Here is a 15,959-nt window from a genome sequence, read left to right on the forward strand (position 1 = left end):
GTCTCATGCTGCTTCTTTAATTCCGTCACATATTAATTGTCCCCCCAACACAGTGACCAAACCGGAACAAAAAATATATTCCCCTCCAATTTACATGGGTTTTGTAATAAAAATAAAGTTAACATAAACTTGCATGAATCAACCCAAGGAAATATCTTATTAATCGCATCATGTGTACAATATGAACTTATATTTATGCATTGTATTTATTTATTCTCACCAACTATGAAATTATATAAAAAATATACATGTTGCATCTGTCAGCATTCACACAGCATATTGTCCCAAAAAAAACAACAGTTAAAAAAGGGGCAAAAAGACTCAGGGCTGATCTACTAAAGCAGTGATTCTCAAACTATGTGATACTGGGGCTTAATCTAGTGGTACGCCAAATATTTGACTCATTATTTAAGTAAAGTGTTTTATTTTCCTGCGATGAGCTGGCGACCCCAAAGGGAATAAGCGGTAGAAAATGGATGGATGGATAGATGGATGGAGCTGGCGACTTGTCCAGGGTGTACCTCGCCTTCCGCCCGAATGCAGCTGAGATAGGCTCCAGCACCCCCCACGACCCCAAAAGGGACAAGCGGTAGAAAATGGATGGATGTTTTATTTTCCTATATTCGATAGATGACTTCAGGGGCTGATTAAAACTAATCAAATTGATGTGTTGTGGAGTCTGCTGATATTTTTTAATGACATGTTTTCATATAGGAAATATTATGGTATATCTCCTGTATAAAAAATAACTGAAAAAAGTGGGTTTTGTCGAAGTTCGCACAGCAGGACTGCTTCTAAAATGGCCAGAAAAATCACAACACACAGGATCATGATAATACGAATGTGCCGTAAATGAGTGTTTCCATGGTGAAATTCCCATAGGACACGCACAAACCTCATTTGAATAGGTTGGTGTACATGCAACATACCCACTAACGGTACATATAATTTTATAGTTTACACACGCTGTTCAGCGTGTGGTATTTAGATCTTAGCAGATCAGGCCCATAATGTAACGTGAAGAAGTTGAAATGTTGATCCTAATAACTAGTAATAATATGTGTGCCACATACTGTATAACAAAAAAAATGTTGTCTTTAAAAACATGTCTGTTTTATCTTTTTTTTTTTTTTTACAAAATACAACAGTGTAAAAATGACCTGCGCATACTTTGACTTTTCAGTAAAAGTTTGGACACCCCCGTCTTACATTAAATACAAACAAACAATAACTGCATTTTTCTGGAATAAAACAATTTATTCATTACAAATGTACAAGACCACCAGATATAAAACTTTTGCTTCTGTACAAAACTTCCAAATCTTTCAGCAGAAATGAACACTGCCACCACCTGTGACAACTTCCTGGGAGTAAAAATAGTACTTCTCAAAGTACAACAGCTGGTCATGTGACATACCATCATCAGTAAATAACAACATAATTCATAAAAGACTGAACCACTCACAGTGTTGTCTTCACATCAGTGAATTGTAAACATATTGCATATTAGACCTCACAAAACGTATGTGAGCAAACGATAGGTTAAAAAATAAAAAAGTACATACTTTTAGCTTGTTTACGAAATCCTGCTGGGCAATCAAGTAGAATTTTGAAAATACAAACGATAAAAATAAGGCATGTGTTTTCTTTGAACTATCATAGCTGACCATTTAGACAGTAATTTAAACACATTTCTTTAGGCAAACAGGAGGGGAATATGGCAAATAATACATTGTTCTAATCAGAAAACTAATCAACTGCCCTGAGGTTGTGGCCTTAAAGGGATAAGAACAATATTTATATTAGAATGCAAGTAGGGAAATGTTTGGAAAAAAATCATGGTACCACATTTCAATTTCAGAACAAAATAATTGTCATAAGCATTCTTTTTTTTTTTTCGTAAAAATAATTATTACCATGAAAATTAACACCTTAACTCTGTTGTTAGCTGAAGTAGTTTGTTCCCAGGAGTGCCTGTGTCAGATTGTCAACCAAAAAAACAACACAGATGCACAAAAAATAAATAATCCCTTCTCAGCATCATAATCCAAAGTACAGAGATGGCCATCGGATGACAAATGTGAGCAAACCGCTGGGATTATCAGATGTAACAGATGATGGATGCTACTTCCCCAATGTCAAAGGTCACAGTAGTCTGCCGGGGTCACACCTGTGGAAAGAAAGAGTATTGTAGCATTAAAGAATACATGGAAAGAGCAGCAGCTTTGTCAAAACGTTGGCATGCAAGCACAAATTCACAGCATGTGGAAGGAAACAGTGACAAGAGGAAAGTGGGTGAGCAAAGACGGGAGGCGGGCAGGAGAGTGACGGACCGAGTTTAGCTTCTACAGCAGAGCCGAGTTGCCGTCGGAGTCCGAATCGTTGTCACGGGAACACATGGACTCCTGAGCCTGTCTGTACTGTTGGTACTCCTGCCGGAGAGCGTGGAAGCGCGCCTCGCTAAGGGAGTGGCTGCGAGTTGGGTTGGAGATCGGTGGGCGGGCGGAGGGAGACGGGCCTGGGGGAGGGCATGGCGGAGAGGAAATGCATGGGACAAGCTCACAATAATCGGGGCGAGCACATGCAGCACCGTCACGTCCAATGGCACAATGACACATGCAACATCAAGATGGCTGCAGACACAATACCAACCTTTGTGGGTTTGGTCCTGGAGGCCAGCGGGTTGATCGCGCACAAGCCCCTCTCTGCCTGTCCAAAAATCTGCTTTAGAGCGATCCAACCTCAAGGCCTCCAGGACTTCCATGTCCACACACGCTTCTCCAGAGTCCCACTCATAACTCTCATCTACTGACGTGTTCCTTCTAGTGGGATAGAACAAAATGGTCAGGAACAATACGAAAGACAAAAACCACAGTGTTACTTTGGCAAGATGAATAAATCCCTCCACCGAGAGTAGTCCTGTTTGTCGTCTATTTCCTGGTGAGGCAATAGTTCACCTTTTCGATCTCCTCCCAGGTAGATCCAGCTCAGCTCTGTGCCGCTCGCTCTCCTCCGTGGTTTCAGGGGAGCTGAGCAGCGTGGGAGTGATGGACAGCGACTGGCGGAAGAGACCAGCACTACCCCTCCCACTGCTCTGACTGGCGTAGCTGGCCCTCCCGCCCTCTCTGACCTCCCGAGCGTCTGTCTCACCCCCCCTCCCCATGGGTCTGTCTACCGGTCGGTAGTTGTCCCCTTCCCTCTGAGGAAAAGGCATGCAGTAGGGTGAGGGCCAGCTGATGCCTCTGGGCAGGTAGGATCTCGGGGGGGCTCTCCTGGGATCCATCTGCCTCATGTCTTCTGTGGTTCTGTGGCCTGGCCACATTTGGTGATGGGGGGGAACAGATGCGGGCATGGGGACATATCTGTACTGAGCAGACCTTAGTGTGTCTGGGTACGAGGGGGACCACCGTGAGGAATCAGAGAAAACGGTAGCCTGCCTTCGTGGATTGCAGGGCTCCGACATTGGGGACAGTGATCTCTCTCTGGGTGGGTACATTGCAGGGGTGAGGTAGGAGGGACTAGATCTTTGCCCACATTGGGATCTCTCTAAGCTGCTCATGCTGGGACGTCTGAAAGGGACATACTCCCTCCACGAAGGACCTGGCCTGAGAAAAGAAGACGAAGGAGCATGACCTAAACTGTAAGATTTCACCCTGACATCAGGATTTGGGAACTCGTCCCAGTAACATCTCTCAGAGATGTATGTTCTCGGGCTCTCAAAGTGCTCCCATTTTTGGGAGCCGAAGCTGATAGATTTCTTAAGGAAAGGTCTGGGTGGTCCCATACCTGAGAGGGTTCGACAAGGGCCAACGCTGAAGGATTTTTTAAGAAACGGTACAGGGGCTTGATTTATTCGCGATGCAATGTTATTGGTCCTGTTGCCTTGAGAACCTTGTCTTTGTGGTTGCTCTGATAAAGATTCACTACTGTCTCCAAAGCTCTGAGACTGTTTTGACACTATATCGACCATACCTTTAGCGGCACTGAGCAAAGTATGAGCTGGCCTAGAACCTAGTCTTGAATCAGTGACTTTAGTCTCAGCTCTAATCTGTGTTTTCTCGTTGTACAGCTGCTTGCTAGTTTTTTCTGGAGCTGGCGATGGTGATCTGATGCTGTCTGTAAACCTTACACAAAGTAAAGACTCACTTTCGTTGTAATGCCTAGAGCCATGTTTATCTCTAGAAAGTGAAGGTTCAAAACAAGCCTTCCGTTTATTTGATTCACCTTTTTCTTGGACATGAACCTCCCAGTTTTTAGGGACTACGTCTGGCTTAGCCACCTTGGATTCTCCAGACTTTCGTTCCAAACTTTGTACGGCAGTGTCAGACACTTCCGCTGGTTCGAGAGGCTCATCAACGCTCATCTCAATAAAACCCGGAAGGCTCAGATATTCCAGAATTGCACTTGTCTGAAGTGATGACATTTGAGGTGATGCGACAAGCTTGGTCTTGAAAGACCCTGACATTCTCGGGACAGAACATTTGGACTGGTCCCTTTCAGCTTCTTCTACCAGCGTCAACATCGACACAGGGCTGGGACTATCAGAGAAAAGACATTTGTCACTCCTCCTGGACCGTGCTCGGATATTTTCTCTTTCTAAACCTAAACTTTGGTGGTCATCACAGCCTTCCCTGTCTTTGGTCTTTGACTTTGTGTGATGTTCGTAGGGTAATGTAGGGAAACCCAAGAGACTGGGACCCCTTGTGGTTGCGTATGATGTTGAAGGTTGAGCTGGACTTTCAGCCCTCTCACTGCAAACTAAAGGACTTCTGGAAGCTGAATCCCAATTTTGTGTTCCATAAGCATAAGATCTTCTGGACCGAGAAGGAGCACCTCTGTCACTAATATTTTGCCTCAGGCTTTCGGCCATAGGCTTTGTACACATATCCGAATCTCTCTGAGGACTCAATGACCTGGCTCTGAGGGGTGTCTCTAGACAGTGAGTTTTTTCAAAGGTCACATCAGTGGAAGGCAGAGGCAGGGACGTGTTCTCAGTGACTCGAGAATCAGCCAGTGAATCATCTGCAGTTCTTTCACATGTATGAGAATGCTGTATTTTGGCCGACTCCCAGCTGCTCTTTACTGGAACCATGTTTGTGACCGATGTAACAGGGCTAATGTCCCACGGTATGTGAGACTTAGGAAGTCGGTCCATGGGACTACTAGTGCTCCCAAAGTAGCACGCTCTTCTGTAGTCTGCTACGCGACTTGTGTGGCCTGAGGGCCTGGGCTTTTGACGGAGAGTAACAGCTTGTGGTTTCCATACAGGTTCGTCATCAGACTGGGATATGCTACAATGAGGGCTCTGTGCCTTGGTAAATTGTATGTCTTTTCTTTGATCTTGGTTTTTGTGACTATTTGTATAGCGTTCTAGTTCCCGCTCCATTTTCTCCCTCTCCTTGGCTAGTTGTATGCATTTTTGGATGCTATCGTTTTCCAGTTCACTGTCAAGTTGGGTGACTTGTGTGTTATCGTCCGTCAAGTGACTGGTCATTGGTTGATAGCCTGAAGACTGTGCACTGTCTTCTTCTCTATCTAAAATATAGGTTCTCCTGGTCAAAACAGGGAATAAGTCCTCAGTGCGAGCAGGCATGCGATGCCTTCTAAGGGGATCGCTAGGCTTTTTCTCACTGTTGTCTGAATAAAAGCTTGCTCTTTCCAATAGGTTCTCTGAGCCATGTTCATCATCAGAGTAAAAGCAGCCATGACGGGACAAGTTCCGAGCAATAGCCAGAACCCTTCCTGGGGAGGATGAAGGCCTGCTAAGTTCAGGTGCATCCACAGTAAGTGGAGATTTTTTTCTCTCGTCCTTGTCAGAACTCAAGATGCTCGATTTTGGGGAGCCCCTGAATGAGGTCTGGTTGCTTCCGGAGCTACTTGCGCCACCATTGCTGAGCAAGATGTCCTTCAAATTTTTCTTATTAGAGGGACTAGAACCCTCTATCAGGGGTTGGATTATGAAACGTCCATCTGGGCCTCTGGAAATTGACTCCAAAGCTGTTGGGGAGGGGGCCTGCGACCCCAGGTGGCTCTCAAAAAGAGCGTAATGCGGTGGTGGAGATGAGTTAGCCAAGAGTTGTTTGCGCTGGTCTTGGTATTCTCCTCGGCTGACTTTATCAAAGGAGGAGCCATACTGGGAGGAGGAGGTGGGGAAGAAAGGAAGCGGTGGACATAGCTTCAGCTTCAAGACACTGTCGGGGCTGCGAGGAGGAGATCGGGCTCTAAGGAAAAAAAAAAGATGAAACCATAAAAATTAGAAAATTATTCAACAGTCATTCAGCAAGTATATTAAATTAGTATGACTGAAATAAACGTATTTCATTCATTCATTCAATTAGCATTACATGTCAGAGAAAACTATAAGGACATTATTATAACTAAAAAATGGTGTACTATCTGTGTTAGTTCCAGTTGTTTTTTCAAGTTAACGATTTTCACTTACTCTGAAGATGGGCTCTTCTGGAAAGCAGATGGGAGATCTAAAATAAAAGCATGAATCAAAACATAAGACTTGTTGTCCATTCATGACAGTGCACATATATTTAAAGGGGACCAATGATGATTTTCGTCTCTTCTGACTTATAAATGTTGTTACAAAGTTAGATACTCTGGTTAAACAATATCTACTTTATGCTGTAAGACTGTTATGGCGGCTGCCTGCAGCCTTGTGTGTTATTCATTCTCATATAATGCCCTACCACCTGCTCTAATGTCTGTAAGGCAAATACTTCTGTGTTTATTTGTCTTTATGACATTTAACACAGAACTTTTTTGACCAGATGGACCAGTACAAAATTGGACTGAACTCAGATGAAAAAAGAAGAAGACATTACTACTTGGTTTGAGAAAACACAAGAAAATGTAAGATAACGTATTATTTGATTATCTAATCTTGGCATATGCACAATAACACTGATGTGTGACATGCAGAAAAATAAATAATGCGGAAAAACAGCTTTTTTATGCAGCTCTGTATCATATGGTGAATGGGCAAGCGTACCTAATGTTGTGACCGGGGGAGTCAATATAATATTTATGAAGTTTATTTTCGATCGTGTCGGGAAAAAAACATATTAATATTTAAACAGTGTACATTTTCAAAAGATACATTGGAATACTTTTGGAGAGGGTGGGGACTGCATTTTCAACCTGGGAACATCTCCACAAAAGATCACCGTGCAGACATATGCAGAAAGTACAAACCCCGTTTCCATATGAGTTGAGAAATTGTGTTAGATGTAAATATAAACGGAATACAATGATTTGCAAATGATTTTCAACCCATATTCAGTTGAATATGCTACAAAGACAACATATTTCTCAACCAGCTATTGCAAGGAATTTAGGGATTTCACCATCTACGGTCCGTAATAACATCAAAGGGTTCAGAGAATCTGAAGAAATCACTGCACGTAAGCAGCTAAGCCCGTGACCTTCGATCCCTCAGGCTGTACTGCATCAACAAGCGATATCAGTGTGTAAAGGATATCACCACATGGGCTCAGGAACACTTCAGAAACCCACCGTCAGTAACTATAGTTGGTCGCTACATCTGTAAGTGCAAGTTAAAACTCTCCTATGCAAGGCGAAAACTGTTTATCAACAACACCCAGAAACGCCGTCGGCTTCGCTGGACCTGAGCTCATCTAAGATGGACTGATACAAAGTGGAAAAGTGTTCTGTGGTCTGACGAGTCCACATTTCAAATTGTTTTTGGAAACTGTCGTGTCCTCCGGACCAAAGAGGAAAAGAACCATCCGGATTGTTATAGGCGCAAAATTGAAAAGCCAGCATCTTTGATGGTATGGGGGTGTATTAGTGCCCAAGACATGGGTAACTTACACATCTGTGAAGGCGCCATTAATGCTGAAAGGTACATACAGGTTTTGGAGCAACATATGTTGCCATCCAAGCAACGTTACCATGGACGCCCCTGCTTATTTCAGCAAGACAATGCCAAGACACGTGTTACATCAACGTGGCTTCATAGTAAAAGAGTGTGGGTACTAGACTGGCCTGCCTGTAGTCCAGACCTGTCTCCCATTGGCCATGTAACACAGTGGTGAACATGCCCTTTCCCAACTACTTTGACACGTGTTGCAGCCATGAAATTCTAAGTTAATTATTATTTGCAAAAAAAAAATGAAGTTTGTGAGTTTGAACATCAAATATCTTGTCTTTGTAGTGCATTCAATTGAATATGGGTTGAAAAGGATTTGCAAATCATTGTATTCCGTTTATATTTACATCTAACACAATTTCCCAACTCATATGGAAACGGGGTTTGTAGGTTATAAACGTGACTATGAAGCTAAATTTACACCAAAGTATATCCAATACATATTATCTAGACCAGGGGTTCTTAACCTTTTTTTACCTCAGGGCCAAACTTTTCCACTAAAGAGGGGCTCAGGGTCGACTCCAATATTAACACTGGATTAGTAATCTTGCTATTGATTTTAATCGTACTCAATAATTACTGTATATATAACCTACTTACAGTTTAACAGGACAAACCTTGTCAAATTATATGAAATCATGTGTCAATCACAACGATTATAATCAAGGCTTCAAGACTTTTTAAGCCATGCTGATTACCAAATTAAGTACTAATCAAATTTACTGCAAAATAAGGAACTCATAAAAACTGCTAAAAAAAAATACTTACAGTTATGTAGTGCTAAAATAAATGAATTCTAACTATATTGATATTAATAAATAAACTTAAATAAATTGTCAATACAATTTAAGTGCAAATAAAAACAGGTTTTAGGTTAATTGAAGACTAAACTGTCACTAGGTATGAATGTGAGTGTGAATGGTTGTCTATATGTGCCCTGTGATTGGCTGGCGACCAGTCTATGGTGTATCTGGCCTCTTGCCAGAAGTCAGCTGGGATAGGCTCCAGCTAATCCTCTCCACTTAAGTCAACATTTTTGCGCTTAAGAAACGTCTCTATGACTTTAGCTCCAGACCTTTTCTGTATGTTGAATGTTGTCTGTCTATCTGTGTTGGCCCTGTGATTAGGTGGTGACTTGTCCAAGGTGTACCCTGCCTTCCGCTCGAATGCAGCTGGGATAGACTCCAGCCACCCCCGCGACCCCGAGAGGGACAAGCGGTAGAAATCGAATGGATGGAATTGTCATTACTGCCACATGTGGTGGAAAACGTGTATTACAACAGAGTATCGCTGCGGCCCATACAGACCATAGCTGATAAACAGATATTTTTATGCGGCCCAACTATGGTTAAGACACACTGATTTAGACCAGGAGGCAGTGTTTTAAATGTGGATTCAAATCATCATAGGTCTCCTTTAAATAATCGTGTTTTATTCCACATCAAAGGCATTCGTATTCGTAAGTAAGATATCTATAAATATGATATTTGACCTTTTTGTCTCTTCCTGCGCCGGCGTTCTCTCCAGTTACTCATATAGCAAGCCGTTACCAAGGATAGCACAATGGCCATGAAAAGGAAGCACACCCCAGCGATTACACCTGCCAGCAGCGGCTCGGGGACACGCTCCAAGAAACTTGGGCGTAGAGGGTAAATCTCCATCCCTGTAAGTCACATTGTCGTCATTAATATTTTCCAATACACAATAAATCTGTGCACACAATATTTTTTAAAACAAGAAAACCTGTCTGTCACCTGTGGTAGATATATTGACGAAATCACTTGGTTCACTGAACACTTTGTTGCTGCAGGACAACAGCCTCAGTTCATAACTGGAGTCCTGAAACACAGCAATGTGATTAGCTCATCTTGGAGTAAAACAAAACAATTCTTATACTTTTTTAGGATAAATGTGCATGCATTGTAACCACAACTATGTATGTTTGATTTCAAACAAGCCTTACACGAAGTAGCCCTTGTACTAGGATTTCACTCTGATTGGCACTGATGTTGCTGCTGAGGGTGACCCACTGGCCCTGATTCCGGCGAGCCTGCAGCACATAACCTGTCAGCGGAGAGGACGGAGCCTCAGGAGGTGACCATTGGAGGAGAACACCTCGTCTGGTGCGGTTGGCAGACAAGAAAATGGGGGGTTCCAGTATTGGTAGAGTGGTGATGACAGTTGGGGCTTCTGTTGGCAGAGCTAACAGGAAAACACAAAGTTAAGTTAAGTCCATGCATTTCACAATACAAAAGTGGTTCAATATATTCACAGACCTTCAGTTGTAACAGTAACAATTTCACTGAAAGGTCCAGAGCCGAGTTTATTCTGAGGTAGGACACTGAACTGATAACTAGTCCCAGCCAGAAGACCAGTAACCAGCAGGTAGTTCTTGGACGTGGGTACAGGTAACGATGCCCATTCATGTTTCCCTCTTGATGACTGCTTGACCCTAACATTAAAAAGCCATATATAAATGCATGTCAAGAGTTGACAAGGACGACACAATAATGGTGTTATTTACCACACAGTGAACCTCTGGGTGTATCCGCCATCAAATCCAGGCACCCAGGATACATTGGCCTGGTGCATCTCTGTGTTGACAGATACTGAAGACACAACATGAGGACTGGTGCCTGAAACAGACAAGTAGTTTTGTGAGTTTAACGTGTTGAATTATGAACATTTGCATGCTGATTGCTCCTGTTTTTTTGACAGCGACTCCACCTACCTAACACCATGACCACTGTGCCTGCACTGACAGTTGCAACACGGTTAGAGGCCAAGCATTCCCATCCTCCATGGTGGTCTTTACTGAGAGGTTGAAGCAGGAGGGAACCGTTACTCAACACGTAGTACTGAGAACGGGGAGTAGGGCCAATCTGGTAAAGAAGATGTATTTGGTTTAAAAAAAAAAACTATTTTCTTTTAATAAGCAAAAATTGTGCACCTTGCTCCATGTTATGTTGGGGGCGGGATCTCCACTGGCTTCACAGGGGATGATCAACTCTCTGCCCACCTCTTGAAGATACTCCGGCCGAGGAGGCATTAGGAATGTGGGTGGATCCTGGAATATAGAACCAGTCTTTGTCAAAAAAAAATTCTCTGAGACTAAACAGAGTTCCGTACCTGCAGAATGACCTGGGTGGGCTCAGACTGACCCATGGTCCCGTAGCTGTTATACGCAGTGCAAGTGTACATGCCCACCGCATTGTCGTTTGCTGTTGCTATAAAAACTGAGCCCTCTGAGTTCACCATCCAACCTGGGAGCTAGAAAGACGGAACATGATAAATGTCCACTGCAAAAGAGTAGTGGTGCTACATTACAGTGCATCTGCAAAGTATTCACAGCACTTCACGTTTTCCATATTTTGTTATGTAACAGCTTTATTCTGAAATGGAATAAATTCATTTTTGTCCTCAAAATTCTTCAGACAAATCCCCATAATGACAATGTGAAAGTTTTTATTTTATTTTGCAAATTTATTAAAACTAAAAAAATCACATGTACACAATTATTCACAGCCTTTGCTCAATACTTTGTTGATGCACCTTTGGCAGCAATTACAGCCTCAAGTCTTTTTAAATAAAATGCCACAAGCTTGGCACACCTATCTTTGGGCAGTTTTGCCCATTCCTCTTTGCAGCACCTCAGATTGGATGGGAAGCGTTGGGTTTCATCAAGGATGTCTCTGTGCATTGCTGCATTCATCTTAGTCTAGTCAGAGAGCTGACCAAGACCGATGGTCACTCTGTCAGAGCTATAGCATTCCTCTGATGAGAGAGGAGAACCTTCCAGAAGGACAACCATCTCTGAAGCAATCCACCAATCAGGCCTGTATGGGATAGTGGCCAGCTGGAAGCCATTTTTTAGTAAAAAGTTTGCCAACATGCACATGAAATACTCTCAGACCATGAGAAACAAAATTCCCTGGTCTGATGAGACAAAGATTGAACTCTTTGGCGTGAATGCCAGGCATCATGTTTGTAGGAAACCAGGCACCGCTCTTCACCAGGCCAACACCACCCCTATAGTGAAGCATGGTGGTGGCAGCATCATGCTGTGGGGAGGTTTTTCTGTGGCAGAAACTGGGAGACTAGTCAGGATAGAGGGAAATGTAAATGCAGCAATGTACAGAGACATCCTGGATGAAAACCAACGCTTCCCATCCTACTTGGTGCTGCAAAGAGGAATGGGCAAAGAGGAAACAGGCGAAACAGCCCAAAAATAGGTGTGCCAAACTTGTGGCATTGTATTCAAAAATACTTGTGGTCGTAATTGCTGCCAAAGGTGGTTTAACAAAATATTGAGCAAGGGCTGTAAATATTTAGTTAAATGTGATTTTTCAAAAGTTTTTTGTAGTTTTTACTAAATTAGCTAAATAAAATAAATGAATTAAAAAAAATTAAAAAATTAAAAGTTTCATATTGTCATTATTATTGTCATTATGTCATTAAAGCGAAAGGAAAGTAGATATCATGCTGTTGTGAATGAAGAGAGTCAACATAGCGGCATGGCCACAATTATTGCAATAACAAAACAAAACAAAACAAAATTTAAAAAATTAAAACATTTAAAAATTTAAAAGTAGAATTTTGAGTACACAATTATTTTTTTGTAACATAACAAAATGTGGAAAAAGTAGAGCACTGTAAATATTTTCCAGATGCACTGTACATAACTTACTTTGTCAAGATTCAAATTATTCCCATCTTTGGTCCAGTTCACATAGAGCACAGGAGGATCAGCCTGGACAGGACAAACAATGACACCCTCCATACCAGACGGCAAGTAGGTTTCTTTGAGCATTCGTCCAACTCGAGCAGGGTCTGCAGTGGGGAGGAGGAATTAGCTACTAACAGAATGCAACATGGAGTGCTCCCTTTTCTTACGTTTCACTTTGAGGTGTGCTGAGGCTGAGGGTGGGGACAATATCCCATTGGTTGGGACGCAAGTGTAGTTGCCAGCATCTTCTGGGATTAGATTAGGGATCAGAAGGGTTCCATCCACCAAAACCTTCACTCTGGACTTTAGAGATCTGAAGTCAAACATGACAAGAGGTAATTTAATTGACAGAGGAAAAACTGTGTGGTCACAAATGTTAATTGATATATAACAAGAAATAATTAGAATACATTTTGTCAAATGTGCTGTTTTGTATCTACTATGCTTGGCAAGTATGGCAGTGATCGGACAAAAATACTGTATATAAATGTGCGTTAAATTCAATTGTAAACATTTTTTTTCCATTATCATTTCACTATCCACTTCAGCCACAGTAGAGTTGAATATCTTAACATGTGTTTTAAGTTAAGTTAAAGTACCACTGATAGTCACACACACCCTGGGTGTGGCGAAATTACTCTCTCCATTTGATCCATCCCCTTGTTCCACCCCCTGGGAGGTGAGGGGAGCAGTGAGCAGGAGCATTGAGCAGCAGCAGTGGCCACGCTCGGGAATCATTTTGGTGATTTAACCCCCCAATTCCAACCCTTGATGCTGAGTGCCAAGCATCATTTTTATAGTCTTTGGTATGACTCGGCCGGGGTTGGAACTCACGACCTATCGATCTCAGGGCAGACACTCTAACCACAAGGCCACTTTTGTGGTGATTCTAACTTTGACCACAGCGTTGTTGCTATGTAGAGTGGCCCTTTCCATCATTTTCAACAGACTGCATTACAAAACAACCAACCTCCACATTAGGGCTGGGCGATATATCGATATACGCGATATATCGCGGGTTTGTCTCTATGCGATATAGAAAATGACTATATCGTGATATTCAAGTATACGTTCTCACGCAGTTGCTTTTAGCTGCGGGCATTACACTACAGGCTCTTCCCACTCTGTCTTGTCTGTCCTTCTCACAGACAGCAAGCGCACCTTTTTACACACGTCACATACTGTCAACGCATACGTCACATTCGTATACGCCCTCCTTGAGCAGAGAGGTAGCAGCATGGCTAAAGTTAGCTGTGATGCTAGCGGAGTGGTGCGAGCGGTAATATGAGAGAAAGAAGGTGCGAAGCTGGTAACAAATGAAGGAAGAATTAATTCTCAAGAAAAGTAAGCAGGGGGTCCATCGTCTGGCGGTGGTTTGGCTTCAAGTGGGAATATGTCGAACAGACAACCGTAATTTGTCAAGAGTGGGGCAAAAGCGTTGCTATAAAAAGTACCATTACTGCTGTAACAAACAGTTCAGGGTGTCCCAAGTTACCGGAGTGTGTTAGGTAAGGAGGAGTTTTGTCCCTCCAGAGTTGCCGTAGGGCTGTGACGTAGGGTGTGTGTGGTTGTGGAAGGAGGTGTGTGATGTTGACATTAAAGAAGCGGTGGCTACCGAACCTGCTCTAATGTCTCCCGTTTATTAATCTATTAGATAAGTACACTGTATAGGCGAACCCAGGACACTCGGCTACACTGCTAATATTTAGCATCATTTATAAAGTCCCCTGCAGAATGAAGAGTGCTCACTCCGCATGTCAACATCGTTCGGTGCCACACGTCCACACCATCAAAATGCCGAGGCAAACATTTCCACATCAACACCGTATGAGAAAAATTAGTGATTTTTTTAGTTGTGATTTTCTTCTCTGCATGAAAGTTTAAAAGTAGCATATGTTAATGCAGTATGAAGAATGTTTTAATGTAGACACATAGAATCATCATACTGCTGTGATTATATGTATCAAGTGTTCATTCAAGGCTAAGGCAAAATATCGAGATATATATCGTGTATCGCGATATGGCCTAAAAATATCGAGATATTAAAAAAAGGCAATATCGCCCAGCCCTACTCCACATATAGGTTGATTATTGGGGCCATATGAATCCCTTCCCTACTGTATGTGTCTTATCAAATTTATAGTTAAAAAAAAGTCCTAAACTAAAACAATCAATGGCAGCTTTGTGTCTATAAATTTATGAAGATACTATATTTGACACAAAGTACACATGTAATAAACATTATGGATGCTAATATTCGAAAGACTCACTCAATATGGTAAACATTCTGCCCTTGTTTCATCCATTCATATGTGAGGTTAGAAGGGTAAGCGTCAGCCTGGCATTGTAGAACTGCATCCTGGGACATGTTGAGAGTGGTGTCTTCTGGTGAGATGATGATGATTGGCGGTCCTTCATAGGCAAAGCGAAAGGAAAGTAGATATCATGCTGTTGTGAATGCAGAGAGTCAACATCGCGGCATGGCCACAATTATTGCAATAACAAAAAAAAAACTGCAGGGGTCACTACAGACCATGAGTGTCAAACAGGCTGCAACATCACTGCCAATAATAATGTGGACCTTTAAGTCTGACTTATTTCAAGTTCACTGATGCCACGGATAAACGTTTCGGTGTTACTTCACAAACAATATGCCTCTCTTGCTATTCCTCAGCACTCACCTTTGATCTGCAGCTGGGTTGTGTGTGTCAGGTTGCCCTCTGTATTGGAAACGTGACATGTGTACACTCCTGAGATGTTTCTTGTGACTGAGGCCAACGACAAGCTACCATTGTATACCTGAAATTTGCCAAATGAGAAAGAAAGAGCACACATTTCAAAGATAGTCATTGTTTATTATCATTAGTACACTAGCTACAACTTTATTAATTTTAATTAATTAATTATGAATTTATTATTATTATTATTATAACTGTATTTACAATTAGCTACAACTATCACAGATAATTGTTAAGGGTTTCATTAAGATTTGCAAATGCAATCAAGGCATCTTTCTCACTTTGATTTTTTCATGTTTTTCAATTGGGCTCTCGTCTTTGTGCCACACAACAGTTGGGCGAGGGTTTCCATGAGCTCCACAGCTGAGTGTCAGTGAGTCTCCAAGAAGAACCTCCACAAAAGTTGGTGGCCTCTTGATAAACACTGGTGGAGCTGAAACAAATGCAGCACAGGTGAAATAGTTATTCTGTTTATTTCTACCCAAATTGTGGCTCAGACTAACAAACTAAATTTTTTCTTTCTATTGCATCACTGCCATCACTTGAACCATTCACTTAAAATTAATGTAACATCAGATTTTTTGTCTATTTTTGG

The 15,959-nt window shown here is 42.2% G+C and overlaps 1 protein-coding gene across 2 annotated transcripts in view; it reads right to left on the reverse strand.

Moving 5' to 3' along the window:
* Nucleotides 1-1,242: 1,242 nt before the first annotated feature.
* igsf9b (immunoglobulin superfamily, member 9b) overlaps nt 1,243-15,959 on the reverse strand; it is a 65,628-nt gene continuing 50,911 nt past the window's right edge. The window contains exons 5-22 of one of the 2 annotated variants that reach the window (XM_061986204.1): nt 15,646-15,797; nt 15,308-15,425; nt 14,897-15,038; nt 12,794-12,939; nt 12,588-12,730; nt 11,030-11,170; nt 10,851-10,967; nt 10,632-10,782; nt 10,425-10,536; nt 10,177-10,352; nt 9,864-10,102; nt 9,655-9,739; nt 9,393-9,563; nt 6,443-6,479; nt 2,958-6,221; nt 2,653-2,822; nt 2,334-2,518; nt 1,243-2,170 (exon numbers count right to left, since the gene is read on the reverse strand). In XM_061986204.1, the coding sequence (XP_061842188.1) occupies nt 2,346-2,518; nt 2,653-2,822; nt 2,958-6,221; nt 6,443-6,479; nt 9,393-9,563; nt 9,655-9,739; nt 9,864-10,102; nt 10,177-10,352; nt 10,425-10,536; nt 10,632-10,782; nt 10,851-10,967; nt 11,030-11,170; nt 12,588-12,730; nt 12,794-12,939; nt 14,897-15,038; nt 15,308-15,425; nt 15,646-15,797 (5,537 nt within the window). In that variant the 3' untranslated portion in view covers nt 1,243-2,170; nt 2,334-2,345. The remainder of the gene's footprint in view (nt 2,171-2,333; nt 2,519-2,652; nt 2,823-2,957; nt 6,222-6,442; nt 6,480-9,392; nt 9,564-9,654; nt 9,740-9,863; nt 10,103-10,176; nt 10,353-10,424; nt 10,537-10,631; nt 10,783-10,850; nt 10,968-11,029; nt 11,171-12,587; nt 12,731-12,793; nt 12,940-14,896; nt 15,039-15,307; nt 15,426-15,645; nt 15,798-15,959) is intronic. The other variant, XM_061986205.1, reaches the window with a different exon arrangement.

The sequence above is a fragment of the Nerophis lumbriciformis genome, linkage group LG12, assembly GCF_033978685.3.
Source record: "Nerophis lumbriciformis linkage group LG12, RoL_Nlum_v2.1, whole genome shotgun sequence".
Taxonomy (NCBI): domain Eukaryota; kingdom Metazoa; phylum Chordata; class Actinopteri; order Syngnathiformes; family Syngnathidae; genus Nerophis; species Nerophis lumbriciformis.